This window comes from Podarcis raffonei, chromosome 1 (genome assembly GCF_027172205.1).
Source record: "Podarcis raffonei isolate rPodRaf1 chromosome 1, rPodRaf1.pri, whole genome shotgun sequence".
In the NCBI taxonomy this organism is placed as follows: domain Eukaryota; kingdom Metazoa; phylum Chordata; class Lepidosauria; order Squamata; family Lacertidae; genus Podarcis; species Podarcis raffonei.
The window spans coordinates 27,619,481-27,638,075 of record NC_070602.1 but is presented as its reverse complement, the minus strand read 5'-3'; the positions used below and the strand labels follow the sequence as shown (position 1 = coordinate 27,638,075).

The following is an 18,595-nucleotide window of genomic DNA, read 5'->3' as shown; positions in this document are numbered from 1 at the left end:
GGCTGTAAAATGCAGGCTCCCAGAAAAGACACTGAGAGCAGACCTTTCAATCTAAGAGGTTAAATGGAATTAAAACAACACATTTAAAACATCTAAAATCATATTATACTCAAAGTATACACCTGAGGCCTCTAATTCTTATATCAATAGGTCTTTGACCTCATCAGCCAAAAAGGACTCTTCACACTGTTCAACAAGATACGATACCCACTTGAGTTCCACAAGAGGGTTGTGTCCTTCCACGAGAACATGCACTGTACCATCCAGTACAATGCTTTAGCTGCAGCAGGCACTGTAACTCTCCAACAGTTTGACTTCACCCCCAAAGGCGCACTCTTCCATTGTTTCCCAAGACAGACAGATGCCAACAAAAACAGTTCTATCCAATTACATGGGTGTGCCTTCTACATCTGTGCTTTCGTGTTTCTCTCCTTTGAATATTGGCTAAGTGCTCATAAACGAAAGCTTATACCAGGAACAAACTTAGTTGGTCTCTGAGTGCTCACTGGAAGGACAGATCGTGAAGTTGAGGCTCCAATACTTTGGCCACCTCATGAGAAGAGAAGACTCCCTGGAAAAGACCCTGATGTTGGGAAAGATGGAGGGCACAAGGAGAACGGGACGACAGAGGACGAGATGGTTGGACAGTGTTATCGAAGCTACCAGCATGAGTTTGACCAAACTGCAGGAGGCAGTGGAAGATAGGAGTGCCTGGCGTGCTCTGGTCCATGGGGTCACAAAGAGTCAGACTCGACTAAACAACAACAACAAAGGTGCTACTGGACAAGTTCTGTATTTTTATATATATTTCAACTGCATCAGACCAACACGGCGACCTATCTGAATCTGCTCATAAACTGTTTCTCAGACGCACCACAGATGAACGCCCATCCCAATGGCCTGGTACAATATTCCCAAAGGATGCTTTCAGCCTCATGGTTATCAAATTTACTCAAGATGGCTCAGGAGATTCAGGTGAAGCATTTCTTAGGGGGAAATGCAGTTCTATTGAAAAAAAAATCTCCACAACTCAAAATTATGGGAAACTGTGATATTTTGTTATGAGATAACATTAGTATTGGTTATAACTGGACCTGGGGAACATTATTTTCCTGTTAGTTATAACCAATACTAATGTTAACTGGACCTGGAGAACATTATTTTCCTGTTAGTTTAATCTTCCACCCACACTTGAATCACTTTTGCTAAATTACCCTCTCATTCAGGCTTATCAGTAGCAGCTTGTCTACATTATCTGTGCCAAGTAAGAACTCCAGGTGCAAGGAAATTTTGTGGGGGGATTTAAACTGAAAGAGAGTTGGTCACTCTTTTTTTATACAGGTTTTGCTGAAGCTGCCTAACATATGTTACCATACATTTTGTGTCACCTTGAGGTGTGGAGTTCATTGCTATCCAAGTACTAACAAGCACAGCACAATTAATGATGTTTGGAATAGATGCCGTGATGAAAGAGCTTAAGACATAACACCTTGTGCCACATTGTTTCCATGTTTTATTTTTCTATATTATGTAGGAACTCTTGTTCTCCCAAAAAATCTGCAAGATTCTTCTATTCTCTCAACTTCTATGCAACTCCAGGTTACAATTTTGCAGGACATCAGTCATGTGCTCTATTCTTGAGCTATGGCCCTTCCCCAAATAGTCTGCTAAAGTGCGGGGGGGAGGGGGATAGAGGGCCACATGAGAAAGAGTTTAATATAAGGGGGGTGGGGACACAGCATTAAGCAAGGTACTCAAAAGCAGACTTATTTCACTGAAAAGGCAATAAAGGCAGGAAATAAGAGGCTAAGTCAGCTGGACATTTTTATGGAGGGATGGAGAATGGGGGGTCCAGCGACAGAGTCAAGATCAATTTAATAAAGGAGCATGAGTCAAGCGGTATTTATGGCCTGTCTACCAGTAGCCTACGATAGTGTTCTCAAAACTGACTAAAGACGAGAGGTTCTGATTTATCTCAAAATCCCCAGCAGATATTTGTGAAAGCAAAAACACCACACGGTGTTAAAGACGAGGGAAGAATGGTCAATTTATACAAAAGCTTTTGAAAAATAAGTTTTGTGTGCAGCTGCTTCAGCCTGAGGATAAAGATATCCAATTCTGGTTATGTCAGACATCAAAGGTACACACACACATATATTTGCATGAATCAAATCACAGCTGATTGTTTGCCAGAATACACATAATTTAAGTATTCTCAGTGAAACAACAGGGGGAAAAACCCTTCTATCTCTAAAAATATGCAAAGATACTTAATCCACACCCGGGGGGGTGTCAAAAGATAAATTCACGAGTTACACACACAACCCCCCCCCCCCAAAAAAATGTTGTCTAACAGCTTGTTCTTTGATTACAGAATTTCTCTGTTCTAGAAAAACAAAAAACAAATTGAAGGAATAATGGTATCCACTGAAGGAACTGCAATTGGGGAGGAGAATGGAAAAGGGATACACAATGGAAAACTATCGGGATCATGTAAGAATTTCAAACCTTCATTTACTGTTGGAAATTAACTTCCCCCAATTAAAAATAAGATAACAGAAACACATGGTACGCTATCTGTAAAAAGGGGGGGCAAGAAAAGATGTTTGAGATATACGCAGTAAAAGGTAAAGAAATCTTCCACCTTGGAAATCTCTCTGAAGGAAGGGAAAGTACACCAAAAAGTCATCAAAACAATGACATCCCAGACTTGTGATCTTGTAGAATTGGGGGGGGGGGCTGAAGCAATGGCTGGCTCAGGCAGTCTGAGGTCGAATCCCAAACTATTGACTATTGCCCAGTTAGCAGGCGTGGTCTGGGTATATCAGAAAGTCCAACTCAGTTCTCTGCTATGCATACACAGCAGCATTTAAGAGCTTAAGAAGAGCCCTGCTGGGTGAAATCAAATGCTATCAAGTCCCCACAGTGACCAGTTAGGAGTCACCATTGGACTCTAGGAAGCCCACAACCCAGACATGAAGGCAATGGCCCTCGTCCATTCTAGTTCCTCAGTAACTGGTATTCAGAGGCATGCTGCGTCAGATCCTGGAGGTAGCATAGAGTTACCATGAACAGTAGCCACCGATAGCCTCATCCTTTCATTAATTTGTCTAATCCCTTTTAAATTAAACGATGTTGCAGGCTATCAACACACCCTGTGGCAGAGAATTTTGTACTCCGCGTGAGGCAGGAGGCTGCCTCAGCAGGGCGCTGAAGAATACACCAAAGCACAGCACAAATCTCTTAATTGAAGTGCACGCTGGCTCCCATTAACCAAGCACCACAGAGCCCTCAGGAAACTGAGCCACAGAGCAAGTGAACTGAACACTCTGGGCATGCACAGAATCGTCTCTTATCCATTCATTTTGATCTGAAAGGTCAGGGAACACTCTGCCCATTGCTCCCATCACCCCTGACCATGATGGGTGCAGCTGATAGGTGTTTTAAACCAGGCATAGGCAAACTCGGTCCTCCAGATGTTTTGGGACTACAACCACCATGATCCCTAGCTAACAGGACCAGTGGTCAGGGATGATGGGAATTGTAGTCCCAAAACATCTGGAGAGCCGAGTTTGCCTCTGCCTGGTTTAAACTAAAACATCTAAAGCCGTGGTCCTCAATTAGCCAAGTACTGCAGGCCCCTGTTTTTCAAAAGCCAAGCCATGGACCCCTTACTTTTGATATTTCTATGGTAGTTTTTGTTATGTGAATGATTCCTGGGTGGGTTACGCAGACCCCCTGGGCTCCACAGTTCACCAATTAGGAACCAATGAGGCAATACCAGATTGGGAAAGGCTACTTAAAAGACAGCCACCCATAACATTAAAGTCAACTTTAAAAACAAAACAAAACTGCATTCCCCATAGATATCCAGATGTTTCAGATAAGTGACCTTGTGTTAATTTCCATACACATTTCATTCTCTCTTCTATTCTTTAATCTCTCATTTTTTTATTCTTCTGAAAAAACAATTCAAGTAGGTCTGCAGCTATTCCTGCTAATTGTGTACCATACTGCAACATATAGTATACACCAGTGACTTAGCATTATCCTGCAAATGGGTGTGCAATATAGCATTTGTTACAGCAGTATGCACAATTAGTAGGAATAATTCCTTGCTATTTGCTATTTAAGTGGACACCATTCATCAGAGCTCAGAGTTGTGTTGTTGGGTAAGTTATATGTGAATAATGAGCGCAACCCCAATTAGATATGCTCTGGATTTAACCTTAAACTACTTAATATTCTTGTCAAAACTGATGCAAATTGTACTCCAAATAAAACTCTTCCTTTTCCTACTTTGCTTGCAAATTTAAAGAACAGCAACTTTCTTAGATACTCCCTTCCATACTGCTACAGGCCCAAAGCACAAAAACAACAGAGGGGAGTTTAAGATTCCCCACTTCCTGGTGAATTCTTTGGCAATAATTACTTTTTCATGATAGTCACCACTGCAAGAGATTCCAACGACACACATATATACCTATGGCAATTATTTTTCTAAGGGAGGTTGTGACTTTGCAAAAGAGTGAAATTCTTCTGATTATCTGAATGTTTCACATTAATTTCTTCAAGGATCACAATCTGACTTATAAATCAGTATTTTTCAGTCCAGAAAGTCTCTCTCTGTGTGTGTGTGTGTGTGTGTGTGTGAGAGAGAGAGAGAGAGAGAGAGAGAGAGAGAGAGAGAGAGAGAAAGAGAGAGAGAGACAGAGAGAGAGAGAAGATGCATGTGTGAGATCTGAATTGGTGCAGAAGTGATGCTCTTGATCTGCTGCCCACAATGAGAGGATCTGAAGCATGCTATCGGCTTCTTTCCTTCCCTCCTCTCACACTAATTCTGTCATCTACAATTTACTGTATCCTGTTTATGTACTTATTTTCATTTATTGAACTTCTATTCTGCCCTTCATCCGAGGACCACAGGACAGTTTACAATACGAAAACACAAAACACATAACATAGTAACAAACAATAACCCCCACAAACACAGTTTAAAAGACCATAAATTGTTTAATTAGCCAAAGGTCTGTGAGAAGAGAAAATATTTTGCCCAGTACTCAAAGATATGTAACAAGGGCGCCAGGCAAGCCTCCCTGGGGAGAGCATTCCACAAGTGGGGAGCCAACACAGAAAAGGCTCGTTCTTGTGTTGCCACACTTCAGACCTCTCATGGAGGGGGCACACAAAGGGCTTCCGATGATGATCACTGGGTCCAGGTCAGTTCATACAGAGGAAGGCAGTCATTGAGGTGTTGCAGTCCTTAGCCATTTAAGGCTTTATAGGTCAAAACCAGCGCTTTGAATTGGGCCCAGAAACTAATTGGCAGCCAGTACAGTTGGGCCAGGATTGGTGTTGTATTCTATGGCATTTCATATGCATCAGCAAGGTCATGATGCATGCATGCTTACCAGATTTGTGCTCTATAATTATAGCCTTGATTATGAGGAATCCCAAAAGTGTTAACCACATTTAGCACCAATGGCAACGTAACACTACAGAATGTTTAAAGCAAACCATGAAGAGGAAGTTTTCTGGTGAGAAAGCAGGAAGAAGGAAGCTTGTGGGTGGGTCTTTGCAAACTCTTGCTCACGGTTAAAGAGATCTAGAATGTTACATCTGCACAGGGATGAGGCTGACAGACAAAAATTGCCCCTCTCTAATCCATCCAGAATCCTCTTTTAAGAATTTTGATGCACAGAACTTTTAACTGGCATAATTCATATATGTACAATAAAGCAAAATATCTGCAATACAGATAAAAATAATCTATAAGATGTTCCCTCCTTTAATTCATGAGGGAGAAGGTAAACAGAGCAAAATTATGCCACAGAAATCTTTTTGTATGCAAGGCTGTCTACAGTAATCCAATTAATGAATTAGTGGAGATCAAAGGGCAAGGGATTTTCATTGCTCTTATCAAATGAATATTTACTGTTTTTATTACATTTCGTTGATGTTTCCTTTTGTAGAATTGGTTTTAAACACTGGTTAATTTAGAAGATTAGCTTTCTTTTAATCTTAGGGTTTCTTTAAAAAACAAAAGTTTTAGTTTAATATAAAACTAATTGTCAATTACACTTCAAGGATGCTCAGTCCAGTTATGAAAGATTTAGCGATTCAAAGAGTGTGCTCGGATGATACAAATATTTCTCCTCCCTTACGCAATTTAGAAAAACTAAGAACAAAATCCATGCAAAAATAATTGTCTTTAATGAACATCAGCTTATGCTGTATAGAAAAATACAACATCTAATGCTTCGGATACTCCATAATTATGAAGTTTAAATGAGGCAGCTGCATACATTAGCAGAAGCTAAGAACTACAATAATGGACAGTAGCAATAACTTTTATAATAGAAGGAAAATAACAGAACTTCCCATGTACAAGATTAGGACTAAGTATTCATAATGTGACATTGTGAAAGGCCTTATCTACAGAATCTGGCAACTAATAAAGACTGCAAAATTAGCAGGTCAAAACAGTACTGGTATATGTATCTGAAATTTCATGTGCTTTAAAAACTATTTTTTGCATTTAAATTAGGGGAAAATAATTCTACACAGTGGTGGACAAGCCCTCCTCTCTGGCTTAAGTCAGAATGGACTCAGGGAAAACACTTAAAACAACAACAACAACATTGCATCACTCCACACACATCAAATCATTTGCAAAGCTTGATCTGAGTTGGACCTCCAGCGTCTCTGGACCAGGAGTGAGGAACCGCCTTCAGACTAAGTCAGTGCTGATGGGAGGGGGGCTGGAGGGGGAAAATGGGGCCCAGGGATCCAAAACAGATGGGGCAATGGAAAGAAGAGTAGGGGGAAAGCCCTCTCCAAGTGAGCAGTACAAACCTCAGCCAATAGCAATTTGCCCCAACCTTGGCAACCAACTAAGCAGGGGGCTAAAGAGGGGAGAAGGTGGCAAAAAGAGAGGAAAGGAAATGGGCGGACCCTCCCCATTTTGATTCTGGCAGTGACTACCACTGGCTTCAGCCCATCCACTGCCAGCATACGGCCCCTGGCAGATTAACCTGAGGGAATGAGGCTCTCAAGAGAAAAAGGTTCCCACTCCCTTCTACAGACCACATGCACTATGATCCCACGCAATGGAAACATAATGCAAAGTGGGGAGGTACGTAATCAGCTTTGTATCACTTGCAGACTGAAAGCAACAATCATATTCTGAATACCAATCATATTCACTGGACTGATTTCCGTACCAGATATGGGGGAATAAGCAAACACCGGCAATTTACACCACCATTTTCACTAACATTCTCCTGCATCCTACTTAAAGGTATGTCTGAATCTGAAAATGTTGAAGACTGTTTATTTGACTCAGTGGTTGAAGTCATTTAAATGTTTTAAATCAATGATTTAAATCAATCATAAAACAACCACTTAAGCAAAACTACATGAATTCTAACCTTTGAAATCAGGCCTGTCTCCAGATCTAGTTAGTTGCTCACTAAAAATCATGTTCCTATTTTCCACTTTCATGTCTTTTTTCATCTCTCTCTGAAAACTATCAGTCTCCAGCGTAAGAAAATCAGTGACATTTGAATCTCATAAAGTCTTAAAAGACTTGCAAAGATGTGTGCAAATACTGCTGATTGGATTACCATTTCTTTCTAGTAACAAAATGTTAACAGGGAAAAAATTATAACCACCCAAGCATCTTGATGCCACTGTGAGAATGAGACAGCTAAATGATACATTTGGGTGACTCAGAAGGGAGAAATAAAATTAAAACATCCAAAAATGCTAGCACACAAATCTACTCATTGTTCTTGGCACCATCTCGTCCTCAATGGATTTTATTTCCCCCCCAGTATTTTTTTCAATACTGTATTGATATGCATAGTTGCAAAATGAACTGCGATTCTTCTGGGAGTTTAAATGATAGTGGGTGTGACTGTTTCCAATTCCAAAATACTTTTCATGTTTCTGAGTTACACTCCCAATTGCTTTTCTTCTTAGCTGAGCATAAACACTGCCTCTCTAGATGAGAATTATAACTTTTCCATTGTTGTTTTGATGGAAGGCGATACATGAATTCCTTAAATTAGAGGTGGGGAACGTTTGGCCCTCCAAATGTTGTTGGACTTGAACTCCCATCAGCCCCAGCCAGTGTAGTCAATGGTTAAGGATGATGGAAGCTGGAATCCAATAGCAGCAGGAGCCTTATAGGTTCTCCAGGCCTGATAGATTCCCTAGTCAGAATTTGCTCCACATCACTTAATGGAAGTGGTAGGAGTGGGAAAACATGAATACAGGCATCCTCCCAGTTACGTGGGGGTTACGTTCCGGGCCCCCACGTGCCAAAGTGAAATCACGTAAAGTGCGGAGCACTCTCTAAACGCTATTTCCGCTGCTCCCTCTTCAATGCATACCAAAAGGACTGTATCCAAAGATATCCGCAACTAGGACTGAAGCTCTGGGGCTGGCAGGAGGATGGAGGATGCGTGGAAAAGCGGCGGCTGCACCACCCCACACATCAGTTGTTAGGCGGGGAGGCTGAGCAGCCTAAACAAAGCCCCACTGAACCTCTGGAAGATAAAAGACTGTTTATGTATGCAACAGCTGCGGGAAAAATTATCTTAGCCCCAAAATGGAAACAACAAGAAGTACCAACGAAAGAAGAGTAGCAGATGAAGATGATGGACTTTGCAGAACTGGCGAAGCTGACAGGAAAAATCTGAAACCAGCAAGATCAAGAACTCCAAAAAGACTTGAGTAAATTTATACGATATCTGAAAGATTGCTGTAAGCAATTAACATCAATAGCAGGGTTGTCTGAAGATTTGTAATGAGAAATTCTCTACCTTTCTATTTTTATTTAAACCCTGAGTTACTTTGTAATGTGTGTAATTAGAACTGGAAAACATACAAAATGCAATGATATAAAGGTTAATTTTGAAAGCCATGAGGCGAGGGGGAAGGAAGTCGACAGGCTCTAAAGAGCCAGGGGCGTACATGGTCAGACATGAGTTGATCATGCATAAGTGGGGGGACACCTGTATACTGATGTCACACCTACCACAATATAAATTATCTAGTCTTTAGGCAAGGGGAGGAAGAAAGTAAGATTCAGTAGCCAGTTTCTGAAGCAACTGCATATTTACTGTCACAGCGTATATGGTCCTAAAGATCCCCATTGAATGTACATACGGTAGCAAACTCAAGTTTACTGCTCTAGTATGGGAGAAAATCCTGACAGTCCTGGTTTGTGACCAACCTATGTTTTCTTATCAGCTCTAGTTTGTCTCATTCCCCCCCCCCAAATATGAAACCTTTCTAGGAATGGGAGATACTAGATGCATGGTGTCTGGGGCAGCTGCTACACATTTACCATAACATCTAGTTTGGCCATTTACCAAGTGTATGTGCACATTTGCTTATTCACCTGCGGATGAAATGAGTACGGAAGATGTGTCTTCACTTAAAACCTCTTTGGTGTACATCTGACAAGATGCAATAGAGTGAAGCACCCTTCAGACACATCAAAAATGCACAATCTGTTCAAGAACCCGACTTCACTTTTCTTCAAAACCAGGGGAAAGCAGTATGCTTGTGAAACATATGGTTATGGAAGATAAAAGGGAAAGTGGTGGAATAAGCAGAACTACAAAAGAGTTAGCAATGAGAAAAGTAACAAGATCCCATGGGGACATTTCTGTTGAATGTGTATGCAAATACAGAAAGCGCAACACTGAGAATATGAGAAGCCATATCTATATTTTAAAAGTGTGCAGAAAAACAAGGCAAAATGGTGGTGTTAATAGATTGTGCTGGGTAATCGGGCATTTAGATAACAATATCCCTAGCTTTGTTTCAGTTCTAAGAACTGACTGTACTAAATGCCTGTTTCCCCAAAAGCAAAACAGTAGCTGAAAAATAAATTCTGGGGCTCCCTTCTTCACCCTATATATAGCTGATCACAACTCATTTTAATTAGCACAAAGCTTGCTTTCAGGGTGGGGGCAGGGGGAATTAACTTGCTTTGGCAAACGGATATCATTCACAGATAAATTTCATCATTAGACATCATTAGGAATCATAAAAAGATTTCAGGCCATCTCCTGACATTTACCATATTTACATATATATGTGTGTGTTTTCTGCATATCCTTCGGGTTAATAGAGATAAACAACTCTTTGTGTGTCATTCAAGTGGGAGAAGAACTTCTTAAAGTAAGGAAAAGTGATAAGCATGTTCTGAATTCAAAAGGAACAAACTTCTGAAAATGCCGTCCTCTACTCTCATCTAATATCTGCCTCAATCCAGGTCACAGTATGCCTCCAACATTGCAGCTGGAAAAGTAGCTATTTCACTTCTTGTCTATTTTATAAAACCCCATGTTGCCCAGGTATTTTAATATTCTGAGACACAGCTCTTTGCAAAGCAGTAATTGCAACTTGCTAAGAGATCACAAAGCAAAAATGAAAGAATTGCATTATCAACCAGAATGCTCTCCAACAGCAGAACCACCCAACTTCAAGTGACTGCTGAAGTGCTGGACCAGCATCTAGTGTCAGTTTGGGGCAGAAAGAGGCCCAAAAATCTTAAAATTAATCCCAGCAAGACAGAGGTTCTGTGGATCTGCAGTTCCCACATCTGGGAATTGACACCGTGTTCTTGATTGTGTAGTGCCTCCCATAAAACCCAGGTTCACAACTTGGGGGTGACTCTTGATCCTAAATTATCGCTGAAGACGCAGATGTCTTCAGTGATGAAGCACAGCAATGGCCAGCTCCAGCTCATCCATCAGCTATTCCTGGACCAGGACAGCTTGGCTTCAGTTACCCATGAACTAACAGCCTCCAACATAGATTACTGCAATGCACTCTACATGGGCCTCCCTTGAAAATGAGCTGGAAACGGCAGCTGGTACGGAATGCCATTTTTAAAAAAATGGGTAGTGAGGGAAGATCAAATTACCCAAATCCTCAAATCTCTGCAGTGGTGGTCTGTGAATTTCTGAGCCCCAAACAACTTAGGACCAAAGTACTAGGCAGAACTCCGTCTCCAGGAGCTCCCTATTAAGACCTGCTTGGAATGCCCTGTTTGTTGACACAAGCTTCTGCTAGGTGGGCGACAGCATGAAGAAAAGCGTTTTTGGAGGTGGTCCCCTCCCTAATGAATATTTGGTTGGCCTCATTTAGGAACAAACTAAAAAACCTTTTGTTTAACGAACCTCCTTACTGACACTGCTACCTTTTGTTTGTTGTTAAAGTTTTGTAAGTGGTTTTTTTGTTATTGTTGTTGTGCTATATGAGCAGCTGCTCTGTACTGCCACAGGGAGGAAGGGGAGGATATAAGTATGAGGAAATAAATAAATAGTACCATGAATCCAGTTCAGCCCTTCCTATCCATAACATGCAGTTCAACAAAATCTTGTGCTCTAACATCACTGCATTGTTGATTTCCCCACCCTTGCTCCACATCATTGGCTGATGCTGTCAAAGTGTGTGTGTGTTTGTTTGTTTGTTTGTTTGTATGTGTGTGTGTTTGGACGCGGGTGGCCGGGTGGCGCTGTGGGTAAAACCTCAGCACCTAGGACTTGCCGATCGCATGGTCGGCGGTTCGAATCCCCGCAGCGGGGTGCGCTCCTGTCGTTCGGTCCCAGCGCCTGCCAACCTAGCAGTTCGAAAGCACCTCTGGGTGCAAGTAGATAAATAGGGACCGCTTACTGGCGGGAAGGTAAACGGCGTTCCGTGTGCTGCGCTGGCTCGCCAGATGCAGCTTTGTCACACTGGCCACGTGACCCGGAAGTGTCTCCGGACAACGCTGGCTCCCGGCCTATAGAGTGAGATGAGCGCACAACCCTAGAGTCTGGCAAGACTGGCCTGAACGGGCAGGGGTACCTTTACCTTTACCTTTTATGTGTGTTTGGAGGAAATGTGCAGAGTAATGGGCACCAGAACATGAAAGAAATTGTGCTATATGTCATGGACGGTAAGGGAGGAAGTTGACATGGGGCTGCCATTTTCAGCTCCATGTTCCTGATAACTTGTATCTCTGGACTGCAGAACTGGAATGTTTACTGCCTGTTAGATAAATCAGGGTTGAACTGACCTGGGAAATTAAGAAGGGTTTTGTTTTTAATGAATACGGCCTGTCAAGCTCACCTTTCCTCTCTTGGTAAACTTCATCCAGGAGCTGCTCCCGCTTTTCTAATTGGCCTAGGAGGTTTTGGTGCTCAGACTCTTTGCTCAAGGTCAAGTGTTTCAACTGCTCTCGGTTCTGCAGCAGCTGACGCCGAAGTTTCTTTTCCTTGGTGTCTCTCTCCTTCACTTCTCCACACAACCACTGAAGTTTTGTCTAGAAGAAAACGTATTTGCATAATACTTAAGAAGAAAGGGCCTTTACTGCAGTCTTCCTCAACTGCACTTCTACGGCAAAGCTTTGCCAAACTCAAAATGCAATAGGCTAAAATAAGCTTTTCCAGTTTAAAGTCCTGCCAGCCCTGTCAGGGGTTCTTTAGTTGTGATTCCTCTGTTGCAACTGGTCCCTCCCAACTTTACAATTCTGATTCCCACCGAATCATTTTTCTCTCACCCCTCCCCTCACGCCTCATTAAAACTTTCATCAGTTTTGGTTCATGTCTTCTCAAGTGAGATGTATTCATTGGCCGGGTGGGATTCACAGCCCTTCTGCAGGTTTGCCAGGGCAGTTTACAAACCCCAATACAGGCTTTATCCAAGTCTGGCAAATTCTATTTCCTGTCAAGTCCTGAGGCTAAGGACAGATTTCAAAAAGTAATAAAATGGCTGAAAGCTGACAGATTCCATAATCCATCAAGGCGAATCTGTACACAGATTCAGCTTTCTTGATTCTTTCCTGTATGTAGAAGTATGCTGTAAATGGATACATCCTGCATTTGGCGATGCTCTTGGCCCTACTGCATCAAAAGGTGACCACTATATTCAGCTCTGACCAAACCAATTACTGAAAATTCCAGTACAGTGGTTCCTCGGGTTACAGACACTTCAGGTTACAGGTGCTTCTGGTTACAGACTCTGCTACCACTGTACTGATAAATGTTTCCTGGGTGGATATCTATGCAAGTAGATCACTAATGGCACAAATACAGATGGTACAGATCATAATTCCATGAAAATTACCCCGAATCCTTAATTTCTTCAGTCTGTATATGAGAGTAAATACCTCAGTAAGGGCTAGCACTTGTTTGCCATGCCATTTCACTCATCTTCCATTTGTTATTCATGTACTCCCAATATTAAAATGCCGCGAGCATGTCAAAGTCCAGGATCTAAAGAACACTTTGAAGAATATGGAAGTGCTTCCTCAAATTCACTGGTTTCGCTCAACCCCCATCCCCAACCAGATGCAACTCCTCATGCTTAATGGTAGGTAGCACCCCAATTTCCTTGAGATTTAGGAGCAGTTTCTAAGAGGCTACAGGGAGCTGCTTCAGTAAAGGGGGCCTCAGAAGCTTTATTGTGCATGTGGGGCTCACCCCATAGCAGTCAATGCCTTTGAGCTCTTTAGAGTGTTCATCTGTAAATGCAAGGAACTCAGGCGATGAAAGAGCAAGTGAGTAAAGCCATATTTCTTGCAAACCAATTATTAAGGCTGTTTGGTTTTGGGGTGCAAATGGTATTTCCAAAGGCCCCTTCGTTTCAAGACTCACCTACTAATAACTAAAAAGAACTCAACTGGCAGATTTATGAATCAATTACTACATGTCCTCTGAAAGGTCTTCTTGATGCTTGCGCCTAGGGTTTCAGCATCCACAATCTGAATAGTGACTCGGTTTCCTCTACAGCCATTGTCCTCCAATTCAAACTCTTATCTCCAGTATTTATGGCAATATTCACTCCTGGCCCATGTGCATTACAAACTACCCCATCAATAACTTCAGGCAATCTTGCTAGCAAACAAATGCAATTTCGCCCAAGTCAGATGGTCAACTTTCCTCCCCTCATTGTGACCCTAATATACTAGGGGGATAGGTCTTGTCTCATGAAGCAGCAAAAAACATATTTCAGCGCATGAGAAATTTAAGACGATTAAAAGATACATGATAAAAGTTGCTTACAAAGTTACCAAAGGGAAAAGCAATAGCAGAAGCTACCAATCATTGGTTTGGTCTTTTAAGGCAACACAACGTACATGTAAGAAAGATGCATTCTGTGCAATGCGCCCTAAACACAATAGGGATTAAGAAATGTAGCTAAATCTTAGCCTAATTGCTAAAAACAGTATTTACCTTTGTTTCTGCCAGCCATCGATGAGGGTCATTCTGTACCGCGGGGGTAAGTGATATTGCCTAAATCATATTTGAAAATGAACAAAATGAACAAACACTGGTACATTAATACACAAGGCTAGGTAAAAATGCCAATTAAAATGCCAATTTTAGTCTAAGTAATTCTTCAATAGGTCTGAGCAACTTATTTCTGTAGCATGCCTAATTGTCAGGTATAGTAGGACATCTCCCAGAAAGAGAGACTTTTTTTGTAACCTGAGGAAAGGCAGGGGAGAGAGAGAGATTATTTATTTATTTTACACAAAAACTGTAACAACAGAAACCTCGATGTAACCATTTGTAACAATATAATTATTTTTATTGCTTGTTTGTGCTTGACTTTGTAGCAATTTATTATTGTCATTGTGATGGTGGTGATACCATCTTGTTGTTGTTGATTAGATTTGTCACTTTTGTTCCCCTGATGAATAATATTTCAAATTATGTAAAAAAAAATAAAATAGAAAGGGCAGCTTTTAAACTACCTCTGAAAGGGTTAAGAAAAAGGTAATCACATAAATAGGTTTTTATGAGGTTTCCCTGACATGCTTCAGAAGGGGGGGGGGGTTGTACCCAGTGAATGTGTAATAAAAATAAAAAAAACCTGGTATACTTTTGGCTTGTGTGCGTGCTTATTTTGGTTTTTTAATAGTCATTAAATATAATATTTGATGATTTGCGCTCAATTAAGTTCCACTCAAAGTAGTCCACTGAAATTATTGAACCTATTTTTCACATCAATTAATTTAAATGGGCCTACTCTAAAGTATGACTAGCATTCGCTTCATGATCCACTAAAGCAGCATGGCTACATTATGTGTGTCTAGCGCTAGTAGGCATCATCTTTCTTAAGAGCACAAACTGCTTGACACAAAAAGGAAATCACACAGCACGAATGAGCTAGGGCTATTGGACCCTATTTCAATATACAAATATCATTTAGAAAGGAAAACAGCGAGGTGACTTATGTAAGAGCAGCAAACTATGTTTTTCTATGTGCATTTGGTCCCACCCTATTCTTTTGAAACATTTTGTGTTCTGAATTGCTGCAACATGCCCTGGGACCTTGTAGAAACAATAGGAATAATAACAGCCACAGTCTGTCAGAGAAGTTATGCAACACTGGTCAGGAGCAAGAGGCTGCCATTTGTCACAGGGACCCACTACTAACCTAAAACATGCACTTCTCTTAATGGCACGGCTTACACACACAGCAGATAAGATAGTAAAACTGTTCCAGGGCTGTATTGGTTTATAGTATAGATGGGAAGATCACATGAGCAAAAGCTCAACTACACATTAAGCTTCCTGTATACAGAAAATTAGATGTCAGGAAGAATTCTTGTCAGCCTAAGCTTTTCTTTGATGTACCAGCTTTATATGTAAGGGGTTTTTTCATTCAACCATGCAATCCTTGACCTGCAGTCTTAAATTTTACTACCTCCTCTACCGTTTGCGTGAGCTAGGCTGAATAAAGCTGATGGTATCGGCCAACAAGTTAGATACAAATGAATTATTGAGACATATTTCTAAAATAGCAATTGCATTTTTTTTAAGGCAGATTATCAAGTGCAACTCCTAATCTTCTGTTTCATAAAACATCTACATCAAGAGTAAGTTTAACAAGCAGCCATGAATAAAATGTTATGTCCATGTAATTAACAAGATTAAAATCTAAGGCCAACTGAAAACTCATAGTTACTGTGAATTTCTCCACTGAATCCCTTGCGAGGACTTCACAAGCTGCATCAATTTCACTTCCTATCATAGAGAGGATGGATTCCTGTTCATTTTGCAGGCTTCTCAGTTGATCATGAAGATGTATTCTGTCTTCTTCTATCCTTCTTAAGTGATCATCTTCTCCCAATGTCCTTTTATTCTAAAGCAAAAAATAACATCATATGAACTAAAAGTTCTTCTGTCAGTTAATATCTGAACTTCCAGAACAGTGAGAAACCATAACGCACAAGCACATCTATGCTTCTGGGGAGGGTGGAGGGAAATCAATACTGTGCACTTGTCATAAGGAGTAACTGAACATGCTGTACCCAAAATAGCCTACAATTGATGGGACGTGTCCTTTTGCTAGAAATGCATTTGGTAGTGAAAAACTTGACCAAGTAGGGGTATGAGAGAAAAGTGCAGGGGAGAATAATTTGTAAGGTGCCACATTAGCAAGTCAAAGTCAAATGTTCAGCAGAGTTGCTCTGTCCACACTACAGTCAAACCCCAAGGAGCTGTCAGATTGATTTCTTTTAAAACTGCATACCAAAAGAACAGTTCAAGCATCTAAACTCCTTCTGCAGCTTTCCTGACTGCAAGTCAGAGACACGTAGAAACAGAAGTAGGAATAACTTGTGTGATGATTCCCATTGGAAAATACATACAACATTCCTTGTATGCATGGATCTCAGAAAATGGTATTTCAAAATGAAAAGCAAGCCTTATGCCCATATATTACCTTGGATTTTCAACACTTATTGACACTCCCCCCCCCCCGAATTATAGAATTTGAGATCAGACCCCACAGCATCCCTAGATCAAGGAGACAATGGGATCTGATCTGGTTCAGACTGACATGAATCAAGTCAGCCTGTTTCCTAAATTATTTAGCAAACAGCTTGGCCTAAGCAGAAGAAAGTCAACTCAAGTCTGGGGGATCTCTCCCATCATTAACAGAGGCTAAAGGTTAAGACCTATAAACTAAACAGAAGATACCTGGAGGCATTGAGAGATGGATGAGATTTAGACACATTGATTCAGATTTCAACATTTTTGCCCAGGCTTTTGGAGAATAGGAAAGTGAATTGGGCATCTGTATTTCTATTACTGCTATTGCATTTATTTCTCACTGAATTTGTTAATTCCCTCCCTGCAGTTTTAATCTTACTGTCTAATTTTTTGTTTGACTCTGTATATTTCTTCCCTTGGACTTTTGGTCGAAAAGGGCAGATTATAAATACTACTAGTAAGGTAAGGTAAAAAGGTGAAGGACCCCTGGACAGTTAAGTCCAGTCAAAGGCAACTATGGGGTGTGGCGCTTATCTCGCTTCAGGCAAAGGGAGCCGGCCTTTGTCCACAGACAACTTTCCAGGTCAGGTGGCCAACATGACTAAACCGCTACTGGCGCACAGAGGACAGTGATGAGTGCCAGAGTGCACAGAAATGCTGTTTACCTTCCCGCCACAGCGGTACCTATTTATCTACTTGCACTGGTACACTGGTTCACTGGTTGACAGAAGATGGGACAGAGCAACAGGAGCTCACCCCATCGCGTGGATTCAAACTGCTGACCTTTTGACTAGCAGTAGAAGTAATAATAATAATAATAATAATAATAATAATAATAATAATAATATATAGGGTTGCTGAAAATGGATGAAAACATGAAAACAAGGGTTTCACTGCTATCAACATGTTCTCTGCTAAAGGCCTTAATCCATTATTTGTGGGCAACTACAGCCAAACAGATTCCTAGAACCCTATAATTTTAGGCCAAGTATGCTACCGGCAAACACCGGCCTAGTTAATTAAAGACCCCACACTCCCCAACATACATACACAACAAAGGCAGAGGGGTGTATTCCTCCAGGAGGTCAGGACCTTTCCACTTCAACCACTGTACAGTATTTATTATGTTAGTGGATCAGAGTTAAGCTGGCATTTGAGTGCTAAGGAAAGTTGAGCCAAAGTGGAAAACACAACATCAGGGAATAAATGAGTTGGAAAAGAGCCAGCATCACTTAGGCAGCCTCAGTCAGAAGCAGTAGCACGCAGGGAGAACAGGATGGGAGCCTTTATTGTAGCAGCTTGGTTTGCCTTTATTTCTTTCAGAGTTGGCAAGGAGAGTCGCAGTTGTTGGTCTTCTTTGTAAATTCTTCCATCTAGCAAATAGGCAGAACCTAGAGAGCAAATCCTGCCTAACATCTGAAGATTTATCCAAAAGCAAAATGATTTAATTTTACACTTCATTGCTGAGGTTTGCTCTCAATTGACATCTTTCATCTGAGATGACAACTGCCCGAACCACACGACGGCGTAGTTTAAAGCTTCAGCAAAATATTAACAAAGCAACCCTATCCCTGAAATATAGAACTGCAGCAGCAACACCAGTGCAAGGGGGAATAATCAGGGCCATTTGAGACATGATGTTGGGAAGGAATGGAGCTCATTCAGAATCCTATCCTTTGGTCTGTCTTCAGTGGCATTTTCTGCACCTGCATAATAAATTTTGCCTACGAAAGGGGGGGGGGCAAATTATTGGCTCAAAGCTCTGCCCTCAAAAGCTACACCGGACGACACAATTCCAAGTAATT

At 41.2% G+C, this 18,595-nt stretch overlaps 1 protein-coding gene across 5 annotated transcripts in view; it reads right to left on the bottom strand.

Annotated features, from left to right (window-relative positions):
• The window catches only part of CEP128 (centrosomal protein 128), a 186,678-nt gene that overhangs the window by 100,874 nt on the left and 67,209 nt on the right, over positions 1-18,595 (bottom strand). For all 5 annotated transcript variants that reach the window (XM_053377864.1, XM_053377872.1, XM_053377836.1 and 2 more), the window contains 3 exons: positions 15,982-16,158; positions 14,241-14,300; positions 12,136-12,328 (listed from right to left, as the gene is read on the bottom strand). In XM_053377864.1, the coding sequence (XP_053233839.1) occupies positions 12,136-12,328; positions 14,241-14,300; positions 15,982-16,158 (430 nt within the window). The remainder of the gene's footprint in view (positions 1-12,135; positions 12,329-14,240; positions 14,301-15,981; positions 16,159-18,595) is intronic.